General features: G+C 39.3%; 1 protein-coding gene across 1 annotated transcript in view; it reads left to right on the plus strand.

Annotated features, from left to right (window-relative positions):
- The first annotated feature begins 1,765 nt into the window (after positions 1-1,765).
- LOC149843312 (transducin family protein / WD-40 repeat family protein) overlaps positions 1,766-25,186 on the plus strand; it is a 58,800-nt gene continuing 35,379 nt past the window's right edge. The window contains exons 1-2 of the mRNA XM_090001778.1: positions 1,766-2,030; positions 5,359-5,386. Coding sequence (XP_089857904.1) covers positions 1,905-2,030; positions 5,359-5,386 — 154 coding nt within the window. The 5' untranslated portion in view covers positions 1,766-1,904. The remainder of the gene's footprint in view (positions 2,031-5,358; positions 5,387-25,186) is intronic.

A 25,186-nucleotide genomic window follows, 5' to 3' on the forward strand; every position in this document is an offset into this window, starting at 1 on the left:
TCAACTTAGGTTTGGTTTGAAATATGAGGTGTAAGATCTCTTGTGGTTGGTTGAGTTATCCAGTTGAGAATGAAACTCTAAGGGCCCCAAGTTTGTGGAAATATTTCTGCACTTAAAAAAAAATCTGCACTTTTTTAAGAGTACAAGTTGGGGTCGTTACATTAATGAAGTATTAGAAGCAATTTGTGTACTTGGAGCAAAGTATATTCAAATGCCATGCACTAGAATTCCATAAAAAAATAAGTGGCAACCTTCAATTATACCCATATTTAAGGTAAACAAATTTTACTTTAATTAATAATACATTTTTTCATAAGACATTAATTCATAATTAATTCATTATTGATTAATATTAATTATGTTTTGAAGGATTGCATTGGTGCCATTGACGAAACTCATATACCTGTATGTGTACCAATAAAAGAACAATTATGATTTTACAATCAAAAGAATCAACTCAAAAAAAATGTGATGGTTGCAACAAACTTTGATCTAAAGTTTCACTATGTATTGGTTGGATGAGAGGGTTCAACATCGGTTTCAAGAATTTTGTGTGATGCACTTGGTAGAAGCGATGACCCTCTTCAAGTACCTCAAGGTATATTTTTAAATTTAAAAAAAGTTTTGGTATATGCTCTCATTGGTATATTGACATGCTCGTTTGCATGTTTTCATATGTATAGAAAAATACTACATTGTAGATGCAAATTATCCCAATATATCTTAATTTCTAGCACCATTTAGAAAAACATGATACCATTTGCAAGTATACACAAATCTTAAAGCTCATCCACCAAAAAGAAAGAATAAATATTCAATTATCATCATGCATAACTGAGTAATGTTGTGGAACCCACATTTGGTTTATTGAAAGGTCAATTGCCTCTGCTTAAAACACCTCAACGATACGAGTATAAGACAAGTAAATATTGTGCTTACAACGTGCGTGCTTTACAATTTTATTGTTGAACAAGACCCAAGTGTTGACAAATTTGAATATGATGATGTCACAAATAACAAAAACTTAAGTAGTTGTCCCAATGAAGAAACTGAAGACATCTCAAAGTGCCAAGCAAGAAAGCAAAAAAGTTTTTCATTTACAAATTGCAAACATGCTTTGAAGAGAATATCATTGTCTTACAATTACTTGATTTATAAGAAAAATACTTGCGAGAAACTATGATTGTAATGCAAAGACTATGATGTTACATTTGTATAGTTGATTAGGTTTATATGACTATTGGACTATGTATGTGTTATGGGATGAATTATATATATATATATATATATATATATATATATATATATATATATATATATATATATATATATATATATATATATTTGTCCTTTTTCTTCAACTTGATTGGTGGGGTGATTTTTTGGATGATGGGTGAAAGAGTTTTATTATTTTATGCAGTCATCACAAATTTATTAGTGCATATTTTGTTTTATTAGCAATATTGTAGGAGAAAAACTACTATTTGTTAGTACTTGATATAAGATTTTTTTCCATGAACAACCAAACAAGCAAAAGTTTTTCTTGTACTATTTTTCACATGCTATACAAACAAGGGAAAAAAAATTCTAAAAAAAAAGTTATCATATTTAACTGAAACAAGTTTAGATGCGTTTTTAACAATCTGAAAAACTTGGGTGTGTTTTTTATTATCGTGCTTAGTTTAGGTGCTATTTTAGAAATTTCCTTAAAAAAAAAAAACCCCAAAACACATAAACCCTCTTCCCTCCCTCCCTCTCTACCGTTGTCTCTGCGTTTAGGGTTTTTGTGCGGGATTTCTTCGTATCTTCCGAGCTCGCTCGGGTCGTCCTCCCCTCCTCTGAAACCCCAGCGTTGCTTCAATCGTTAGTTTTCTCACGATCGTTCATCTGGAAGGGAGAAAAAGATGGGCATATTCCAACCCTTCAGATCCATCGGCTACATCACGGCCGGAGTCCCCTTCTCCGTCCAGAGATTGGGGACCGAGACCTTCGTCACTGTCAGTGTCGGCAAGGCATGGCAGACATTTAACGTAAGTCTTTTCGACTATTGATTTGTTTTTAAATCCGTTTATCGTTTCTATCGGTTGTCGTTCCCGGATATGTTCGTTAATTCGTCGAGATTTCAGAAACCATGCCTTTCTGATATGATTTTTACGGTTATTGTTTTGATTTCAATGCGTCCATGACTTTTAGGGCTTCCTGCAGTGATTTTTCACGTCTTTGTTGCACTATCCCTCTTTATTCTATTGCTCGTACGATGCCGGTTATACCATGCAAGAAACGTGTTTTATCCTGCGGATATGAATTTGGTCGTGATGTTAATTCTGACAAGAAATCATGGATGTGAAGTATGGAATCCATATTCGTGGTAATTCACCGTCGGCATTATCGTCATACATGCATCAGTGTCAACAATATAGATATTGATCTCAATGCCTGACGATGATGTTAATATGCTTAAGAATTTGTGATTGCAAAAGGCGGAGACAAGAATCATGGAGACAATTCATTGTCATCATTAAAGATCTGGGTCATATCATAGCCACTCAGTTTCGTTGTTGGGATCTTCTCGGCAAGGAAAACCTCGCCACACAATGTTTTCAATAAATATCAGGAAAAGATCAGTGCTTTTGTAGTTAAAACAACAAAAACCATGTAAAAACACCGAGTGTCAAAGAACAAAAAGCGCAATTGTGTTACTGTAAAATTACAATGGTACCATGATATCTTGGAGAAGAGTTTTTGAAAAACTACTGTGAAGATCTGATAAATTCTTCGAGAATCTCAAATTCTCATAGACATCTGTGACCATGACGTATAGATTTGGCTCTACATGCCATGTTCCTCATTTTCATTAAAAGCTAAGCTCTGAGTCAATCTTGAGATAGGAATTTATTGCTTTATTTTGGGCGTGTTTGGTTCCCTTGAATACATTTCACTGAAATTGGAGCTTCTACGCCACAAAAATTTCTGAACTTGGATGTCAAGGGGGTGTTACAATGCTTTTGGTTTCATTTTTCCATGAGTTCAGGGTTTTCAAACCCATCTATCCAAGAAATAGTTTAAACCTGTCATTTGGGCATCCCGGAAAATTGATTCCCACAAATTACATTCATCTGCCAATTTAAATGTGGGTCTGTAAGCTGTTCCAATTATGGAATCCAAATTCCAGCTGATCGTAACACACTGAGCCTTTACCAGCGTCCTCCTTATCCTAGTTCATTAAGCATTCTGTACCTGCAATCTCCTGATTCTCATACACTTGGATGTCAACTATGCTGCACATGTGGAATAAATACCCATCCAAATAATCCTTTGTGGTTGACTTCACTACGCCTTATTCAGATCCAACAACATGGACAGTTGGAATTGATATGGGGATTTCAAATCTGAGCGCAAACTTTGGTTACGTGCAAAAAAAAGCGCAAAAAACTAATCAGATTCTGATCTGACAAGAGATCTCTGTATTCTGGTCCCAAATCCCAATCTACGCCTCTACTTCACTATGTTATATCCAGTTAGATTGTAGTTTGTAACTTTGTAATGCCTAAACCTGAGTGGAATTTGAACTCTTTACATCATCTTGTGTGACTGAACCATCTTAATCGGATAAGTTCGATCCTTCTTTTTTTGGGGCTACTAGTGAATCTCCTCAATACAGTCATCATGTTCTTATTGTCGTTCCTTGATTTGGAAAGCTAATGAATGGTGGAGAGGTGGTCCTGAAGTATGAATGTGTTTGCTAATTGTTGGGTTTACTTTACACAGACTTCATGCCATGTTGGGTGATGGAAAATCTATATTGTTAGGAGAGACTTATGGGTGTCGGGGAGATCTCTCTCTCTCTCCCTCTCCATATTCTTGTGTTGTTTTGTGTAGCTAGATATAGGTGTTGAATGGTTTGTCAGTATTAGAAAGTGATATGGGGATGAGAGATATCTCTAAGGAGAGAGCCCATTGATTCTGCATTGCAAGAATGGTTGTCTCATGAGGCTTTCTATGGGGATTAGCCAAGGGATGATTTGGATAGCCTACTGTGGTGATGCTCACCTAAAGGTATCTTTGTGTAATGTCCTGTTAGAGGTTTCTAAGTTGTTTGGTGATTCAACCTCCGACATTGCTAATCTCATTCACATTCTTAGCAAGAGAAAAATATTGTGATGACCCCTCCTATAGATATGGGATGCTGGAAGTTACGAGATTGGGTACCTTTAGTCATGACCTTATTGGTAAATGGTGGTCGTCTTTACATGTGGAACCTAAACTTTTTGTTCACCTCATAAGGAGGAAATATGTTATAGGAGATATGTCACGGAAAGGGAAACATATAGTGATTGGAAGAGAAGTTTGGGCTTTGGAAAGGTTTGCATGGTGCCTTAGCTGAGTTCCAGTAGCATGTGTGAGTCAAACTAGGATGGTAGAGTGGACTAGTTTTTTGGAGGGACTAATGGTGCAAGCAATACCTTTCTTGATAATTTCCAAGCCTTTTGGGAAGTGCTAGAGATTCAAGCTTCATGGTTAGCCAATGGTAGAATATAGAGCAGGTCGCAGTGTCACCTTTTGAGGGAATCCAAAGAAGATGAAATTAAGGAATGCATGGCACTCATAGATCTGGTTTCTCATTTCCAGACGAGTGACCAAGATGATAACATTACTCAGACGTGCTATTGGATCCCTTTGTTAGCTTCTTGAACTTGGTATGGCTTTCTTGCGAAAAATGATTTATGGGGTTGGAGACCATTTCCTGCAACAAGGATGTTTGCTTGGCTTCTGTCCCTTGACAAAGTGAATACTCATGAAAATTTGAAGGTAAAGGGCTTATTTATCTCTAGTAGGTGCTGCCTTGTGCTGTGCGGCTGAAGAATCTTCAGCTCACATATTTTGGTTTTGCAGTTCTTTTCAGCAACTTTTTAGGTTAGTGTGGCCACAACTTCTTGTGTAAGTTTGGCTGATTCTTGCACAAAAAATCTCATACTCGGTCTTGAATTGCTCAGGAAGAGCAATAAATAGCAGCAAGTCCGGAAATGGTGGATAATGAATGAGTTGTGGTATATTTGGAATGAGAGACAGCACAACATTTAATGACAAATTTTCTTGCTCAATAGCTATTCATAGAAAACTTCAGTCAAAATTGTTTTTTTGTGCCACCTTTAGGTGGCCTAGTTCAGATATTTCATGTATTGTCTCTAATGGGATTTGTAGAAGATCTATTTAATCTTGACTGCTTTTTGTAATGTCTTGTCACCTTGATCTTGATATCTAATAATATTTTCCTTTTATGCTAAAAAATGGCTATTATGTGTTCAACGTTTCTTCATGGGAGTGATTAACTGAAACTATGTTCTCTCTGTTTTCCAGTGCTCAAAGCTTACTCTCGTGATTGTTGGTAAGTCATCGGACTCTTTCAGCATGTTAAAATTTCTAAATGGCCATTATGTGTTCTCTCTCTCTCTCTCTATATATGTGTGTGTGTGTTTCTCTGTCTGTTTTAATTAAATGATCAACAAAGTTGCATCGTTTACTATTTTATGGCATCTTTGATACTTGAGATTTGGTTAATGTATTGGCAGGTGACTAAGGGTGTAACCGGGTCGGGTATACCCAACCTGACCCGATGTACTGAACTGATTATACCCGATCCGAACCAATATTAGTGGACCCGTGGGTTTGGGTACACCCGTAGTGAAAACGGGTCAGGAATAGTAAATGAAGACCCGAACCCGACCCGATTATGTACATGGTCCTGAACCGGCCCGTACCGGCCCGACTATATACATGAATCGATCTATACCCGAACTCGCTTCATACCCGATCCATTTGAAAGTTTCCAATTGGTAAATATTATATATTCAATTAAATGTTTAAAGATGTTGATAAACTTAGAATTAATGTGTTGCATTTTAGTAATCTAAATTTTAATTCCTTTTTGCATATACTTCCTATTGCCCTTTTGTCGTTGGAATTATTGGATTGAAATGAATCCCAGAATAATACTCGAGATCTCATTGAATTTGATACATTTTGAAAATTTGAATATGATATATCATTGTTTTTTTGTTTCAACTTAAAATGTTTGGTTGGCATGAAATTCATATTTTGACATTATTTAGAATTGTTATTGACTTCAGTATGTTAGCATATAATCTTCTTAATAAACAGTTGATTCCATTAATTTTACATTTTTTTATTGGCGGGTAACTAGATATAGAATACCGTACCGATCATATCAAGAATTGAGCTGAAACCTGAACCTGTTAACCTATATGGATCTACTTTTTTCAGTCATACACAGACCTGAAACCGACCCAAATCAAAACGGGTCTACTAAAGATTTGAACCGGTTATAAACAACCTGATGTATACCGAACCCGTTAACCCATATGGGTCCACAGTTTCTAGCTATACCTGAACCCGGACCCGAATTAAATTAGGTCGGGTTTGGGTCTTACTTTTATACCCGATTTAGAATCGAGTTTGATAAGACCCGACCCCGTTACACCCCTACAGGTCACTATATTCATTTCATGATGTTATTTTGTTTCTGCTTTTGTATTTGATATTACCTCATGTATAGGACAAAAAATTGATTATCTTTTGCCTTTTCCTTCAAAATTTTTAGGGGTTAATTTACAAAGAGACACCTAGATTTTTTGGCAATTTGGTCACTTATTCATGTTTTACAATGAGACATGAATTTTCCTGATTCTCTCAAAAGAACTTGGAGAGAAGCTTCCTAGGAAAAATTGAGGTCTAGAAGCTTCTTAAGAAAAATAGAAGTTTTGGAGATGGAGCTTGTTAGAGACATGCAAATGGACTCTAGTAGATAAGTGGATTTAGTGCTGTGGGAGAACATGTGCAAAGTGGGAATGAGATGTGAAGTATTCTTTAGTCACAGGTAAAAGCATCTTCTTTTAATATTTTCAAGAAAAAAACCTAGACTTCTTTCTCAAAGAAAAAAAAGACAAAACCTAGACTGTTTATAGAGAGCATTGATTCTGCTGAAACTTACCCAAATTAATATTTTAATTAAATATGGAAACCATGTGATGAGATTTGGAAAAACATGGGTGTAATATTTGATTGCAACCTTTCTTCTTTAAATATAGTTTGAGTCACTTTGAATATGCTTCAGGTGTGCTAATCGAGTTATTCAAATGGTCCTTGTGAAAATATTTGCAATGCTTTAACTGGGTCTATAATGGGATTAGCTTGGCTGCTAGGGGGCCGCGTGGTGCAGAGATATCCCTACATCATGGGTTTGAGGACTGGGGGGAGCATTTCCTGTTCTGTAAGGCAAAACTGTGGGCACTACTTGGGGGCATGGTTGACCTCACTGTTTGTCTTTGGAGCCTGCACTGGAGCTGGCTTGGTTTGCACTCATCTTGGTCGTGGGCAATGAGAACAGAGTTTTTTCTTGGCCTAGTAAAACGAAAAAGAAAAAATGACTATTATGTGGTTATGCTTGCCTTTTTTTTTGGGTTAGGCCAAGGGAAAACCTCCCCATCACCAACCACATATTGGTATTCCTTTGGTTGGTAAAACCCTCGAGGTCCCCCTCCCTACAATATAGTACACTCAGCTTCAACCTTGCAGCAAGGGATGCTTGTTAAGATGTACATGTATATATATATGTATTGTCATACATATATATATTTTTTCATACTGTATATATATACATATTGATGCAGAGCAGGATGGACCCAGGTCCATACAACCTGACCCAGGCAGCGAACCCGATTTGCATGAAGGGATTGGACCCATGCAGTGGATCTGATCCAGAACACGGTACTGAGACGTGGGGAAGTGGCACCCCTGCGTACCTACTCCAGACGAGCACGAGGCACGTCGACCCGGACGACCCAGATCCAGCAGGAAGAAAGCCCGGATCCCGTCTCGGGCCCACGACTGGACCCGAGACCCGGATCCGCCAGCCGACTTTATAAAACCCTCTCCTAGGGTTTTGTGCATAGAGAACTTTGAAGATTAGCATCAACCTCTCTTTGTTTATTTTCAGAATTGTCTTTTCCTTCCAGCCGTGCCCCTTTTCCCTATTTTATTTTCATTTCATTGTTCGTTCCCCGTCATTCTACATTTATTTACATTGTTCATTGGATTTTATTATCAAATAAAGTTTAAGGTCCATCATTCACGTTGGGCATTCTCTCCTTTTCTGCACAACGCACGATCGTGAGGGTCGTGCCTTCATCAGTCGACAACAACAGCGTAACAACCAATCCTTCTGACTGCATCAAATGGTATCAGAGCACCGGGTATCCTCCGTCGTCGGCAACATGCCTCCAGACGCGGGGAACGATTCAGTAACCAGAAAGGAGCAGGACACCGAAAGCAAGGGTCCAAAGTCGCGTATGATGGAAATGATGACTCGAATGGAAGAAAATCTGCTGCGTGTCAGCCGGGACGTGGCCAGCATGTCGAAACGACTCGATGGGGTTGAAACTCGGATCGCGGTCATCGAGTCGCGGGTGGAACCACACACGACGTCTACACAACAAATGGATATGGGAGTGGGCGACGGTGTTGTCGTCCTTGTCGATGCTGTGGCATTCAACCCAGCCCAACAAGCCCATCAGCCTGCCGTGCCACCAGAAGACACTAGAAGGGAACTGCGCATGGGTGCCAGCCACGTGACGCTCCAGCAGGGAGTACCGACCTTTGGCGCGACTGCCACTCGGGTAGGGGAAGAAGGGCCTCCCAGCGGCAGCCTGGGTGCGTAGGCCTGACACCGACCCACGCAGCAGGGGCTGCAGGCCGGGCACGACCTGTGTGACCCGAGCGTGATGTCAGATCAGGCAGCAGGCGTTCCAGCACCAGCCCGAGCCGGGGTGGGTCTGTCGACCTTCCCAGCGCCTATGCACGGGAACTCAGTCGCAACCCACTCGCAAGCTAGGGGGACTGATCACCTGTGGATCGTGCCTGACCCCTCAGGGTCCGATCAAGAGCCCACCTTAATTTGGTCCAGACCTGGCTACCGAGGACCATCCTTTGGGTTCCCGGGAGCGGGTCTGGGCCTAACAGCCCAATACCCGACCTACCTGGTTGGGCTCGGTTCACAGTTCGCTCCGAATCCGACCCAACCCGTTAATTTTGAACCCCAAAATGGATCCTACACTGACCCAAACCTGTATCGGACCCGGACGGAGCTCCAACTTGATTTTGAGCCGGGTCAAAACCAGACCCATAACCATATGAATCGTGGATCGAGTTCAAACCAAGCCTTTTATCCCCACAACTCGATCCCCGATCCAACCTACCCAAATCTGGGTCCAACGAGTAGTTTAGGATTAGGCCTGATTCATATCCCGTCGGGCGAATCACCCCAGTCCTATACCAATCCGACCCGATACCCGAACCCGAACCAACCCATTAACCCTCTCCCGATCCAAAACCCAATACCTCACCCGATCCAACACCACTATCATAACCCAAACCCGTATTACCCCATTCCTACCCACTTAGAGCTCGAGACCCAACAAACCCGTCCACCTTTAGTAGGACCTCCTCACATACTGGTGCAACAACGCCAGCCATAGATGGCCCCACCCGCGGGCAAGCCAGACCGCGGCAGAATCAGCAGGCACCGGCACGACCTGAGCGCCGACCACACCACGGTGGAGTTCGTCAGCACCAGCAGCCAGGCGAGCAATACCGCGCAGAGGGCGATGAAGCAGTATGTGACGACAACGCTTTCTGGTATGAATATCCCGCAGGAATGGTGGAGACTCGTCAGCAGAGAGCACCAGAGCACTCCTCCACTTACGGGGTAAAGCTGGACCTTCCGGAATTCGTCGGACGATTTGATGCGGAGTAATTCTTCAACTGGTCCTATGCCGTACAGTTTTTCTTTGACTACCACACTGTTGCTGAGCACCGTCGTGTATCTCTAGCGTCCACTTGGTTGGGAGGCCTAGCACAAACATGGTGGGTTGAGCTGTAAAAGTCGAGAGAGCGGCAAGGACTAGGGCGCATACAGACATGGGAGGAGATGCAAAGGTTGATGCAATCAAAGTTCGTGCCTTCGGACCATGCCGAGCGAGCCTATAAGGAGTACCTGACCCTGCGTCAAGGCACTCAAACTGTGGCGGAGTACACTATTGAGTTTCATCGTCTATCCCTGCGAGTGCAAGTTGAGGAGACCGCCCGCCGCCAGCAGGTCACGAGGTATATTTTTGGTCTCCGTCTTGTTATTTCTGACGATTTTAGTTGTATCACAGTTGAGACATTAGATCAGGCAAGCAGTTATGCCATGAACGTCGAGGAAAAGTTGAAAAGGAGGCATGAATATAGGACCACCCGTTGTGAACAGCCCAGTCGGCCTAAGTCGAGTTTCCCAACCAGGGGAGCAAGCTCCCCTCGGAAGGAGGACTCAAAGTTTACCCCTAGAGCAGGCCCTAGCAAACCTGACCCGTACGGACCCGCATACAATACCCGGTCCAAAGCCAAACCTAGTGAGTCTACCATCCGTTGTTTTAGGTGTCAGAAATTAGGACATGTTACGTCTAAGTGCCCCACCGTGGGCAAGAATACTCATCTCGTTGAGGTTATTGTGGAGTCAGCATCCGAGAGTGAGAGTGAGCCGTTGGTCGACTACGAGGATGAGAGGGAAGTCGTAGAGTTCGACGACAATGCCAAAAATTTATTGTCCTTCCGTCATGTTTTGATCGCACCCCGTGAGTCGACCCCTGCAAAATGGTTGCAGAACAACATTTTTAGAACCCGGTGCAACTGTGAGGGTCACGCTTGTGATGTTATTATCGACACCGGTGCTTGTTAGAATATGGTGTTCGAGAGTGTTGTGTCTACTTTAAACCTAAAAACTGAGAAGTTGTCCCACCCATACAAGATGGCGTGGTTCAAGAAAGGAAAGGAGGTTCCCATCACCCAACGTTGTTTAGTTCGGTTCTCCATGAGAGAGCATTACCACGATGAGATGTGGTGTGATGTAGCCCCTATGAGTGCGTGTCACATCCTTTTGGGTCGTCTTTGGCAGTTTGATCGCAAGACCATTCATGATGGCCGTAGGAACACGTACTCGCTCGTATTTAAGGGTCATAAGATAGTCCTTCTCTCCATCAAGGAGATGGGGTTCCCCACGGTAGATAAGCCTGAGCGAGTTCTCCGGCTTGCAGTCCTATCCTACCGGTCTTTCTTGAGCCATTGTCATGAGAATGGTTATTGTTATGCCCTGGTGGCTAAGCCGTCGACGAGTACATCCTTACCAGTTCCTACGAACATCGCGCCCAAGGAGTTTAGCGACATTATGCCAGATGACCTTCTAGATAACCTTCCTTCCACACGTGTTGTGCAACATGCTATTGATTTCGTGCCAGGGTCGAGTCTCCCCAATCTTCCCGCGTATCGCATGAACCCATCCGAGCATGCCGAGCGAGCCTATAAGGAGTACCTGACCCTGCGTCAAGGCACTCAAACTGTGGCGGAGTACACTATTGAGTTTCATCGTCTATCCCTGCGAGTGCAAGTTGAGGAGACCGCCCGCCGCCAGCAGGTCACGAGGTATATTTTTGGTCTCCGTCTTGTTATTTCTGACGATTTTAGTTGTATCACAGTTGAGACATTAGATCAGGCAAGCAGTTATGCCATGAACGTCGAGGAAAAGTTGAAAAGGAGGCATGAATATAGGACCACCCGTTGTGAACAGCCCAGTCGGCCTAAGTCGAGTTTCCCAACCAGGGGAGCAAGCTCCCCTCGGAAGGAGGACTCAAAGTTTACCCCTAGAGCAGGCCCTAGCAAACCTGACCCGTACGGACCCGCATACAATACCCGGTCCAAAGCCAAACCTAGTGAGTCTACCATCCGTTGTTTTAGGTGTCAGAAATTAGGACATGTTACGTCTAAGTGCCCCACCGTGGGCAAGAATACTCATCTCGTTGAGGTTATTGTGGAGTCAGCATCCGAGAGTGAGAGTGAGCCGTTGGTCGACTACGAGGATGAGAGGGAAGTCGTAGAGTTCGACGACAATGCCAAAAATTTATTGTCCTTCCGTCATGTTTTGATCGCACCCCGTGAGTCGACCCCTGCAAAATGGTTGCAGAACAACATTTTTAGAACCCGGTGCAACTGTGAGGGTCACGCTTGTGATGTTATTATCGACACCGGTGCTTGTTAGAATATGGTGTTCGAGAGTGTTGTGTCTACTTTAAACCTAAAAACTGAGAAGTTGTCCCACCCATACAAGATGGCGTGGTTCAAGAAAGGAAAGGAGGTTCCCATCACCCAACGTTGTTTAGTTCGGTTCTCCATGAGAGAGCATTACCACGATGAGATGTGGTGTGATGTAGCCCCTATGAGTGCGTGTCACATCCTTTTGGGTCGTCTTTGGCAGTTTGATCGCAAGACCATTCATGATGGCCGTAGGAACACGTACTCGCTCGTATTTAAGGGTCATAAGATAGTCCTTCTCTCCATCAAGGAGATGGGGTTCCCCACGGTAGATAAGCCTGAGCGAGTTCTCCGGCTTGCAGGCCTATCCTACCGGTCTTTCTTGAGCCATTGTCATGAGAATGGTTATTGTTATGCCCTGGTGGCTAAGCCGTCGACGAGTACATCCTTACCAGTTCCTACGAACATCGCGCCCAAGGAGTTTAGCGACATTATGCCAGATGACCTTCTAGATAACCTTCCTTCCACACGTGTTGTGCAACATGCTATTGATTTCGTGCCAGGGTCGAGTCTCCCCAATCTTCCCGCGTATCGCATGAACCCATCCGAGCATGCCGAGTTGTTGAGGCAGGTCCAGGAGTTACTACGAAAGGGATTTATTCGTGAGAGTGTGAGCCCTTGCGCAGTACCCGCCCTGCTCACCCCTAAGAAAGATGGGTCCATGCGCATGTGTGTAGACAGTCGAGCGATAAATCACATCACTGTCAAATACCGCTTTCCCATCCCTCGCTTGGATGATATGTTTGATATGTTGGCTGATGCTTCCATTTTCTCCAAAATCGATTTAAAAAGTGAGTATCACCAGATTCGTATCCGGGAGGGGGATGAGTGGAAGACAACATTCAAGACACGTGATGGGTTGTATGAGTGGTTAGTCATGCCATTTGGTTTATCTATTGCCCCAAGTACTTTCATGAATATGATGACCCAAGTGTTGCGTCCTTGTATAGGGAAGTTTGTTGTTGTATACTTTGATGATATTTTGATTTATAGTTCGTCTTTGTCTGATCATTTGAGTCACCTGCGTTAGGTCTTAGAGATTTTGAGGAGAGAAAAATTGTATGTCAATGCAAAAAAGTGCGAGTTCATGACGTTCAGTGTCGTGTTCTTAGGTTTTATTGTGTCATCTGATGGGGTTAAGGCAGATCCCGCGAAAGTTCGTGCGATTGTCGATTGGCCCACCCCAAAGACTATAGGAGAGATCCGTAGTTTCCACGGGTTAGCCACTTTTTACCGACGTTTCGTGAGAAACTTCAGCACCCTCATGGCCCCCATCACGGAGTGCCTAAAGGGTACTAGTTTCCATTGGACGCCTGCGGTGGGAAAGGCCTTTACGATCATCAAAGAGAAAATGACTAGTGCCTCTGTTTTAGCCCTTCATGATTTTAGTGCAGTCTTTGAGGTTGAGTGCGATGCCTCTAAAGTGGGAATTGACGCAGTCTTGAGTCAGAATCGTAGACCGGTTGCCTTCTTTAGTGAGAAGCTGACTTAGGCCAGGTGCCAGTATTCCACTTATGACGTTGAGTTTTATGCCGTGGTATAAGCCCTTCGTTATTGAAGACATTATCTTATTTATAAGGAGTTTGTCTTGTACACGGATCATGAGGCTTTGAAGTATCTGAATAGTAAAAAAAAGTTGAGTGTTTGTCATGCCAAGTGGGTCAGTTTATTGCTGGAGTACACCTTCACGATTCGCCATCAGTCAGGTACTCTGAACAAGGTAGCTGATGCCCTTAGCAGAAAAAATAACCTTATGATGACTATGTCAGTGCGGGTCATTGGGTTCGAGCAGTGTAAGGAGTTGTACCCGACATATCCGGATTTTCAGCAAGTCTGGGAAGGGTGCCACTCCTTTGACCACACGGTCGACCCACAATTTAGTGTACATAACGGTTACCTCTTTCGCGGTAACAAGTTATGTGTGTCTGACTTCTCTCTGAGACTTCAACTGATTTCCGAGTTACATGAAGGGGGACTAGCTGAGCATTTTGGCCATGATAAGACGTTCGCTCTGTTAGATGAACGCTACTTTTGACCCAAAATGCGCAAAGATGTTGTCAAGTTTATTCAAAGTTGTCGAGTGTGTCAAGTGTTTAAGGGTTATCGTCAGAATAGTGGTCTTTATACTCCGTTACCCATTCTGGAGCGTCCCTGGGAGCATGTGTCTATCGATTTTATTGTAGGTCTGCCCAAAACCCGACGTAGTTTTGATTCCATTTTAGTCGTCGTTGACCGGTTCTTTAAAATGACTATTTTTGTCTCGTGCAAGCGAACCACTGATGCCTCGTTAGTCGCCTTATACTACTTCAAAGACGTGGCCCGCTTTCATGGGTTACCCCACACGATCACCTCAGATGTGCCCTGTTGAGGACAAAGCTTCAATTCAGTAGTTCTTACCACCCTCAAACAGATGGCCAAACCGAAGTTGTCAACCACACCTTAGGAAACCTATTGCGGAGTCTAGTAGAGGAGAACGTCAAAACTTGGGACCTAGTTTTGCCTCAAGCCGAGTTTGCGTATAACAACTCCATCAACCGGTCTACAGGCAAATCTCCGTTCCAAGTGGTTTATGGTCGGTCGCCCACCAATGTAGTAGACCTAGCACCTGCATCTAGCATTTCATACCCAGCCCCAGATGCATTTGATGCCATCAAGTATATGCTTGATATCCATAGACAGGTTCAAACCAAACTTGTTGAGAGCTACGAAGCCTACAAGACTTTCGTAGACCAAGGTCATCGTGATGTCAAATTTCAAGTCGGTCAGTTAGTATGGGTTTACTTGCGTCCTGAGCGTTTTCCAGTAGGTACCTATGGCAAGTTGAGTCCTAAGAAGTACGACCCATTCAAGATTCTTCGACGATTGGGCTCGAATGCCTACCTCCTTGAGCTGCCCGATGATTGGCATATTTCGCCTATTTTCAATATGTCTGATCTTTATGATTACTGTGGAGACAACAAGTCGTCAGAACCGACTTCTTCCCAGCCAGGGGAGAATGATACAGAGTAGGATGGACCCAGGTCCATACAGACTGACCCAGGCAGCAGACCTGATTTGCATGAAGGGATTGAGGATCAGACCCATGCAGTGGATCCGATCCAGAACACGGTACTGAGACGTGGGGAAGTGGCACCCCTGCGTACCTACTCCAGACGAGCACGAGGCACGTCGACCCGGACGACCCAGATCCAGCAGGAAGAAAGCCCGGATCCCGTCTCGGGCCCACGACTGGACCCGAGACCCGGATCCGCCAGCCGACTTTATAAAACCCTCTCCTAGGGTTTTGTGCATAGAGAACTTTGAAGATTAGCAACAACCTCTCTTTGTTTATTTTCAGAATTGTCTTTTCCTTCCAGCCGTGCCCCTTTTCCCTATTTTATTTTCATTTCATTGTTCGTTCCCCGTCATTCTACATTTATTTACATTGTTCATTGGATTTTATTATCAAATAAAGTTTAAGGTCCATCATTCACGTTGGGCATTCTCTCCTTTTCTGCACAACGCACGACCGTGAGGGTCGTGCCTTCATCAGTCGACAACAACAGCGTAACAACCAATCCTCCTTACTGCATCACATATATACATATATACATATATACATATATTCATATATATATATTATTTATAATAATGTAATAGGTAAATATCCTCTAGGGGTATTTTCATCATTTTACTTATGTAATAGGGATCGTTCATTAGGAATATTTTTTGTTTTATTTATTTATGTCTTTTTTTGTAATTTTCCCTTTTAAGCAAGGGTTCTATGGTCTTTTGACCATAGAGTCATTGGAGGCTCTCCAACGATCATAAATATGACCGTGGGGAGCTCCCAACGATTCTATTGGGAGCTCCCATTTGGTCTCTCTCTCTCTCTCTCCCTTGTAATGTGTATATCAAGGGGCTTTGTTCCCCCTCATTTATTAATGCTTCTCTTAAGCATTTATGCTCAATAAAGATGAATATTTTTTTACATTTTGTGTTTTTCTATTTAGTTTCTTAATATTTTATGTGCACTTACTGCTTGTGTTGTTGCTCCTTGTTGGCTATTGTGTTGTCCTATAGTGGACTTGTGCTTGTGCACATTGTGATTACGAACTTGTAAGCCTTTAATGACATTGGTTTGTGCCTATGCACTTTTGTGATCATAATCTTGTAAAGCCCTTAGTGGCATTGTTTTTGTATTTTTTCCTATTTCATTACATGGTATCAGAGCCAAGAAATTCTTCTTGGCATTTTGTCTTTATGGGTCTTGGGATTCTTTGGTTCGAGTTTGTGCTTCGTGAATAATTCATAATCGTTGTGTGGCTTGGATTCAAGAAAAATATAGACCCGGTATGTATCTTATGTCTTTAAGTATTTCTTGTGTTATTTATTCCATGCATTATGCATGAGAAAACACTTATTTTTTTATTGTTAAATATATATAATTGTTGTTATTATTAAAACAAAAAAAATCTCTTTAAATGGTTTTTTAATCATCGTTGGACTTGTTTTCTTATTAAATATCTTATAAGACTTATTTGTTTATTTTTGAGAAATTAGATATATATGCTTTGAAATCATGTTTGAATCTTAATTTTTCAAAACTTGCTTTATTTGATATATATGTATATAATCATGTATGCTTGAACATGTATTGTTGGCATTTAGATGCTTTATTTGAACAAGTCATGATTATAAAATCATGCTCGTATTATTGAACTTGGTTTTGTTTTTTTTTGATAAATTGTTATATATTTTAAAATAATTTGAGATATTTCAAAATAATGATGTTGTATGTATTTCACAAGTATATTTTTATGAAATTTTGCTTGAACTTGTGTTTAATATTTCTCTTGGTGTATTAAACGAAGAATATGAAGTGTCGACAATTATGATCTAGCTTATAAATTAATTTTTATTGATATTTGATCCTTATGCACTTATGATTGCCTTACATGATGAATAAGATTGTTTGTTCGTGCATAAGGTATTGAGCATAATTTCTTATGGAAAGTCATTTACTTTAATAAATGTTTTTTATGGGTCTTTTGTGGGACAATAGTTATGATATTAGGTGTTTATATTGTTGATATTTTTTGTGGTAATTATGACTATGTTATTAGTCTCATGACATTATTTTACATGTGATTTAAATATTTTGTTGCATATTTAGTTTTTAATAAAATATTAAGCTGAGAAGCATGAGAAAATTCTGTGTTTTTATGGGAATTGTATGTGTTTTTCTCATGGTTCACTTTAGTACCTGTCCATCTGTTTGTAAATTTAGATCTTTGGTGAACATGTGTGTTCTTGATTAAAGACTCTTGATTCATTGCATACTTGTTATTTATAAAATATAAATTTTTATATTGTGCCCTTAGTGCCTTAAATCTATCACTTGCATATATGCTTAAATTTGTTCCTGTGCATGTATTTTGTATAAGATATGCGGCTTTAAGTTATTTAGATTATTATATATGTATATATATATGAGTTCTTTTGATTTTTTTGTGAGAATCAATGATTAATTGTACTTGTGTATTCCCTTAGTTTTTTATATGGTTCTTTGATAATCTCTATATATGTTTTGATCCTCTTTAATGGCATTGATCGTCTCATAGTAGACTTGTAATCTAGATTAAGCTATCTCTCTATATAGCTTGCTTATATTAACGATGCTTATGATTGTATGTGCATATGATTGCATTATATTTAGACCAAGTTTTTCATATAATGTTATTGAATTTGATTTGAAACTTTGTTTTTCAAATTGGTTCTTATATTTGAACTCACTTGTTTGAAAAATGATTTTCGTGAGTATTTATTGCCTTCTTATGGCATTTGTTGTGTTCATCACAAAATTTTCTATGATGCATCATTTTTCTTGGCCTTATTATTTTGGATTTCTAAATGTTTTTGGGGTAAGTTGTGTCCACCTTGTTTTATGTCAGTTTAGATTGTCAACTTATGGTTTGGCTCTAAGTGACAATTGTTTGATCTCTGAATCTAAGTGTGTTGTATCACTCATTTGTTGTATGACCATTGTTATTATGTATGTTTGTAACTATGTTTATCTGTGTTGACTATCTATTTTTGAAACCATGATATTTTGAAAAATAATTAAAATTGATATTTTTATTGATAACATTAGTGTGTTTTCATTACAAACTTTTTTACCTTTTGTGTTTTCTCCTATTATGCCTCTTATCTAAGTGTCATTATATGTAGACAAGAGATGTTTATTCACACGTGTGTTTGTAGCCCATTGTTGACATTACACCTGTGTGATTTAGCCCATTGTTGACATTATGATTATACTCTTGATCTAGTCACTGATACATATGATTTTTTAGTGTCATTATATGTAGACAAAAGATGTTTATTCACACCTTCGTGTGATTTTACCCTATCGTTGGCATTATACTCTTGATCTAGTTGCTTATGTACTTGATTTTTGAGTGTCACTATATGTAGACAAGAGTTGCTTATTTACACCTTTGTATGTAATTTTAGCCCATCGTTTGCATTATGCTCTTGTTTTAGTCGCTGATATACTTGTTTTTAAGTATCATTACATGTAGACAATAAATGTTTATACACACCTTTGTGTGTCTTTGGCCCTTTAGCGACAAGATGATTATGCTTTTGTTCTAATCGTTGATACATTTTATGTTTGAGGTTTGAAGGCTTAGTGAGGTGATTGCTTCTGGTGGTCAAACTATTGTTGAAAATTGCAAAATATCACTTTTTGATATTTGTGAGAATTTAAATCTCTTCATATTTTTTGCAAATTATTGTTGATTTGTAAATATCATTCTCTTTATTATATATTTTTTTAAAATCTCTCCTTATAATATCTAATCTTTTACTAATTTTTTCTTATACAGAAGATGTTTATGGATACAAAATTCAAGCATTTTTTGCATACTTGTGATGTTTAATAAAATCTTATTCTTTATATTGTGAGTCTTCTTGCGTGTGCCCCTTTGTGAGTGTTGAGAGTGTGTTCCTTACGAAAACACTTGTGTGTTGTCCACTTGATATTGATAAACACTTTTGTTGGTAATTGAAGGCTATTTGATTCTTTACATTAAAATCATTCATTTTATTGATAAAAATAGCTATTTTTATTGTCATCTTATGTGCATTAAATATGCTTTAATTGCATGTTGGATATATATGTGTATTTTATATTGATTATCTTGTTCACATTATTGTATGCATGAAGTTAATTAGATCTTTTTTGAGACCTTTTTTTTTTATTATATGCATGATTGAAATGCTTAGGATATTATTTATGCATAATTGTTTATCTCTTCTTAATGAATCATATGTCTTTTAATGATCAAATTTTCTTATGGTCAATGTTATGTTTTCTTGAAAAATATGTTGATTTTATGATTATGGTTTGATTTCATAAAAATTCATCCTTAGGAATACTCCTCTTGTCTTTCTTAATGATTATTTGATTTCTAAACATTATTACTACTTTGTTTGAAAATTCTATTATTGTTTTAAAATATATTGGTTATAAAACTTTATAACTATTAAGTAAGATATTTTCCTTGTGTAGTTGGTGAAATGAAATCGGGATCTTCGAAACACGAGCTTAGATTAACAAGAGCAAGTGTCAAGAATGACACTAAAGCATAACCCTTAAAAAGGGTATAACTGGAAACAAAATAAAAATAAAAATGTATTCTTTATTGATATGAAAAACCAATTGCTTAAGAAGCATTGGAGAGAAATACAAGAGGGGCTGCACCCCTTTATATACACAGCTGAAAGAGGACTCAATAGAGCTGTTGGGCACAGTCCAACAGCTCTATTTAGAGCTGTTGGAATGTGTCATTCCAACAGCTCTATTAAGAGCTGTTAGACTGTGTCAGTCCAACAACTCTATTGCTAGTCAAGTCTGGACAGGACTTGACTAGCAACAGTCATTCTAGTTCAAACTGAACTAGATGACATAAACACAAAATAAAAACAAAGAAAAAAATTACAGAAATGAAAGAAATGAAAAATGTATTTATATATATATATATAATAATATAATATTATTATATATACATATATGTACAGTTTTACATTTTAACACTCCCCCTCAAACTTACGGTACAATGAGCGAAAGTTTGTCTAAGAGAAAGTGAAATCGGGGAGCAACAAGAGGCTTTGTAAAGAAGTCTGCTAACTGATATTCTGAAGTGACATATGGCAGATCAATTATCCCGTGTAGATATTCCTCTCTGACGTAGTGACAATCCATTTCGATGTGTTTGGTGCGTTCGTGGAATGTTCTGTTACTGGCAATATAGATCGCACTTTTGTTGTCACAACACATTTGTGAAGCCTTTGTTGCTTCAACTCCCATGTCAGCAAGCAGTCGTCGGAGCCAAACTACTTCCATGGTCGTGGTTGCCATGGCTCTGTATTCAGCTTCGGTGGACGAGAGAGATACCTTCTGCTGCTTTTTACACCTCCACGAGATTAATGATTCCCCTAAAAAGACACAAAAGCCAGTGGTTGAGTGTCTGTTATTGGGATCACCTCCCTAATCAGCATCAGTATATGCAATTAAATCAAGAGAAGAGGAGGAAGATAAGAAAAGTCCTCGTGAAAGAGAGGACTTGATGTATCTGATAATACGCATGACTGCTCCCATATGAACAGAAGTAGGAGCATGTTGAAATTGACTTGCTGTATGAACAACATGTGCTATATCTGGTCTGGTAATGGATAGATAGGAAAGTGCCCCGACAAGCTGTCTGTAAGGAGTAGGGTCTGCAAGAAGTTCTCCATCATCAATCTTCATTTTAACATTAACAACTTCTGGAGTGTCGACTTTCTTATCATCAGTAATACCAGACCTGAAAACAATATCAAAAGCAAATTTAGTCTGAGATAATAAATATCCTCTAGGAGAATAAGCAACTTCAATGCCTAAAAAATATCTCAACAAACCCAAATCAGTCATTTCAAAATGAGATTTAAGAAGTGTTTTGATTGTTTCAACTCCCTGTTTATCGCTTCCGGTGATGATCATATCATCCACATAGAGAAGAAGCACAATGATCCCTGCATCAGAATTCTTAATAAACAAAGCAGTGTCAGTTAAACAGAATTGAAAACCAATATCAATCATAACACGACTAAACCTATCATACCAAGCTTTTGGTGCTTGTTTAAGTCCATAAAGAGCTTTTTCTAAGCGAAGGACTTTACCCTTAGGAATACTTAGACCAGGAGGGGGTTCCATATATACTTCTTCAACTAGCTTTCCATTTAAAAAAGCATTTTTGACATCCATTTGAAAAATAGACCATTTTTTGATAGAAGCTAAGGCAATTAAGGTTCGGACAGTAGTCATACGAGCTACCGGAGCAAAGGTTTCTTCATAATCAATCCCATATTCTTGGGCATAACCTTTGGCTACTAAACGGGCTTTATATCTTTCAAGAGTACCATCACTCTTGGTTTTAATTTTATAAACCCATCGACATCCTATAGTTTTCTTCCCTATAGGAAGATCTTGAATATTCCATGTAGAAACCTTTTCAAGTGCATCTAATTCAGCTTTCATGACTTCTATCCATTTGATATCATTTTTTGCTTGAAAATATGTGGATGGTTCTTCATATGAGTGAATTAATGCAATAACTGCCCTATATGTGGGTGAGAAAGACTCGTATGATACAAACTTTCCTGGAGGCCTCGAGATTCGGGTTGATTGTCTAGTTGGAATGTTAGAATATTTCTCAAGTGCACATGGAGGATTAGACTCTTGTCGCCTGGAATATTGAATACTAGTATCTCTATGAACTTCTTCATTTTCAACATTAAGATCAATAATTCTTTGATCATCATCAAAGTTACAGTCAAGGTCATATTCATGAGATGTTGATGTTAGATCTAGCAAAAATGAGTACTCAGTGACGTCTTTTAATTTTCTAAAATCAAAGAAGCTCTCCTTTTCAAGAAAGGAAACATTTCTAGACACATATAGTTTATTATTTTTGAAGTCAAAACATCTATAACCTTTCTGGTTTTCAGCATATCCTAAAAAGGCACAGGGAATCGCACGAGGGGAAAGTTTATCATTTTTGTCAGTAAATATAAAACATTTGCACCCAAATATTCTTAGTCTAGAGTAGTCTGGAGAAATGTTCATAAGTTTTTCAATGGGAGTGATATTTTGTAACGAAGAAGATGACATCCTATTAATGAGATAGGTGGCAGTTAAGGCAGCTTCTGCCCAAAAGTCTTTCGGGACTTGATTTGCTATTAATAAAGTCCTAGTGGTTTCTATAATATGGCGATGTTTTCGTTCTGCCAGTCCATTTTGTTGAGGTGTATAAGGACAAGATCTTTGATGTGTGATGCCATGCAATTTAAGATAATTTTGAAAATCTGTGGATAAAAACTCTCCCCCTGAATCTGTGCGAAAAATAGTAATATCATTTTGAAACTTGTTTTTAACCATATTATGAAAAGTTTGAAAGTATGAAAATACTTCAGACTTATGTTTGAGAAAGTACATCCACGTATGTCGGGAGAAATCATCGACAAAAATAACATAGTAAACAAATCCTCCTTTAGAAATTACTGGTGCAGGACCCCAAACATCCGAGTGTATTAATTCAAGTGGTCTTGAAGATAAAAAGGTTCTGTTTTGAAATGATAATCTTTTCATTTTGCCGAGAATACAATCTTTACAATCAAATGATTCAGAGTTACAAAATTTCCCTAGATTTGGAAAATGTTGGATTTTGGCTATATGTGGGTGACCAAGTCTCTTATGCCACAGTTCCAACTCTATTTTTTGAATATTATAACAAAAAGCTTTCTTCGGCATTTCTAAAAAATCCATGTAATAGAGTCTTCCTTCTCTATGGCCTTCCCCAATCAGCTTGCCTGACTGGCGATCCTGTACCCAACAACCATGAGAAGAAAAAGAAATATTACACCCATAATCAGAAATTTGAGATACAGATAAAAGATTTAAATTTAATTTGGGAACATGTCTAATTTCTGGAATAAAAAAATTTTTTGTTTTAGAAATTTTTTCAAAATTTCCTATTCCTTCTATTTCAAGAGAAGTCCCATCAGCAGTAAAGACCTTTGACACACTTGTTTTATTTTTAACACATTTGGATAGACTTTGATTATTTGGGGTCATATGAAAAGATGCACCAGAGTCAAGAAGCCAAGAAATTTTACCTAGATCAGAAAAAGATGAGGCTGCTGCGCCGGTTAAAGCTTCAGATGAGGAAGAGGCACCTTTGATGAGAGGCTGAAGAATCTCCATTAGTTGGGCCAGGGAAACTGGTGCATCCTGATCTTTAGGCTCCGATCCAGCAGTTGCAGCTCTTTTTTCTCTCAGCTCCTTAAGTTTGGGACATTGTGGCCTGTAGTGTCCCGGTTCATGACAGTGATGACAAATAACTTTCTTCTTATCATAGTCACCATTTTGTCGGTTAAAGTGAGGAGGCCTATATGATCGAACATGATTCCCTGGTCTAGACACGGCTAAAACGGAATCATCTTCAATTTTTAAAGAACCTTTCCGGAGACGATTTTCTTCCATTGTTAACTCTTCAATAGTTTCAACAATAGAAGGAATTTTTCCCCGGTGAAGTAGGGCCGATTTAGTGGTTTCAAATTCCGGCCTTAATCCAGTGATAAACTGGTAAAAATGTTCAGCATCGAGTTGTTTCTGACGAAGCTCGATGTCTTCGGCACAATGCCACTTTGGTTCTAAAAGGGAAAGTTCTTCCCAAAGTTCGGACAACCCATTGTAATATTCACGAATAGTTTTGTCTCCTTGTGTCATCATTCGAACTTTTTCTTGGAGGTTGCACACGTGTGCAATATCTTTAAGGGAATACATATTCTTAAGGTATTCCCATGCCTTATCAGCATGATCAAATTTGACAAGACTTGAGCATTTTTTAATGTCAACGCTATTGATAAGCCATGACATTATCTTCGCATGAAATATTCTCCATTCTTTCCATTTCTTCTCGTATGAGGCAATAGCCTTGATTTTCTCTTCTTCCGATAGAGGGACCTCTTTATCTCCCTCCTTTTTAGTAAGAGATAGCTTAGGTTCCGAATCGGAACCATCCACAATCCCCCATAAGCCTTTTCCCCATATATGGTGCTTCATGATTGAAGCCCATGTTACATAGTTCGTATCACTTAGTTTCATAGGCATGATGGTGACTTTATCATTGTCATCCATCGATTACAAGGAGAGAAAGAATAGGGATAGAAGAGAAGCAAGAAGGAAAATGAAAAAGAAAGAAAAAAAAAACAATACAACAAGATGTGAAATCCTCTCCAATGAAGTGATAAAACACTTTTCTTCAAGTGGCGAACACTTTTGCAAACGGGCACGGAAACCGAGGCAGCTTTTCCTCAAGATTTAGTACTTCTGCGGCTCTGATACCATGAAATGAAATGGGGATCTTTGAAACACGAGCTTAGATTAACAAGAGCAAGTGTCAAGAATGACACTAAAGCATAACCCTTAAAAAGGGTATAACTGGAAACAAAATAAAAATAAAAATGTATTCTTTATTGATATGAAAAACCAATTGCTTAAGAAGCATTGGAGAGAAATACAAGAGGGGCTGCACCCCTTTATATACACAGCTGAAAGAGGACTCAATAGAGCTGTTGGGCACAGTCCAACAGCTCTATTTAGAGCTGTTGGAATTAAGAGCTGTTGGACTGTGTCAGTCCAACAGCTCTATTGCTAGTCAAGTCTGGACAGGACTTGACTAGCAACAGTCATTCTAGTTCAAACTGAACTAGATGACATAAACACAAAAAATAAAAATAAAGAAAAATTACAGAAATTACAGAAATGAAAAATGTATTTATATATATATAATAATATAATATTATTATATATACATATATGTACAGTTTTACATTTTAACAGTTGGAATCTTTTGGCTTGTTCTTTTTACAGGCTCTTAAAGATGCGATGGATTGAAAAAGG

The sequence above is a fragment of the Nuphar pumila genome, chromosome 3 (assembly GCF_984573655.1).
Source record: "Nuphar pumila chromosome 3, dmNupPumi1.hap1.1, whole genome shotgun sequence".
NCBI lineage: Eukaryota > Viridiplantae > Streptophyta > Magnoliopsida > Nymphaeales > Nymphaeaceae > Nuphar > Nuphar pumila.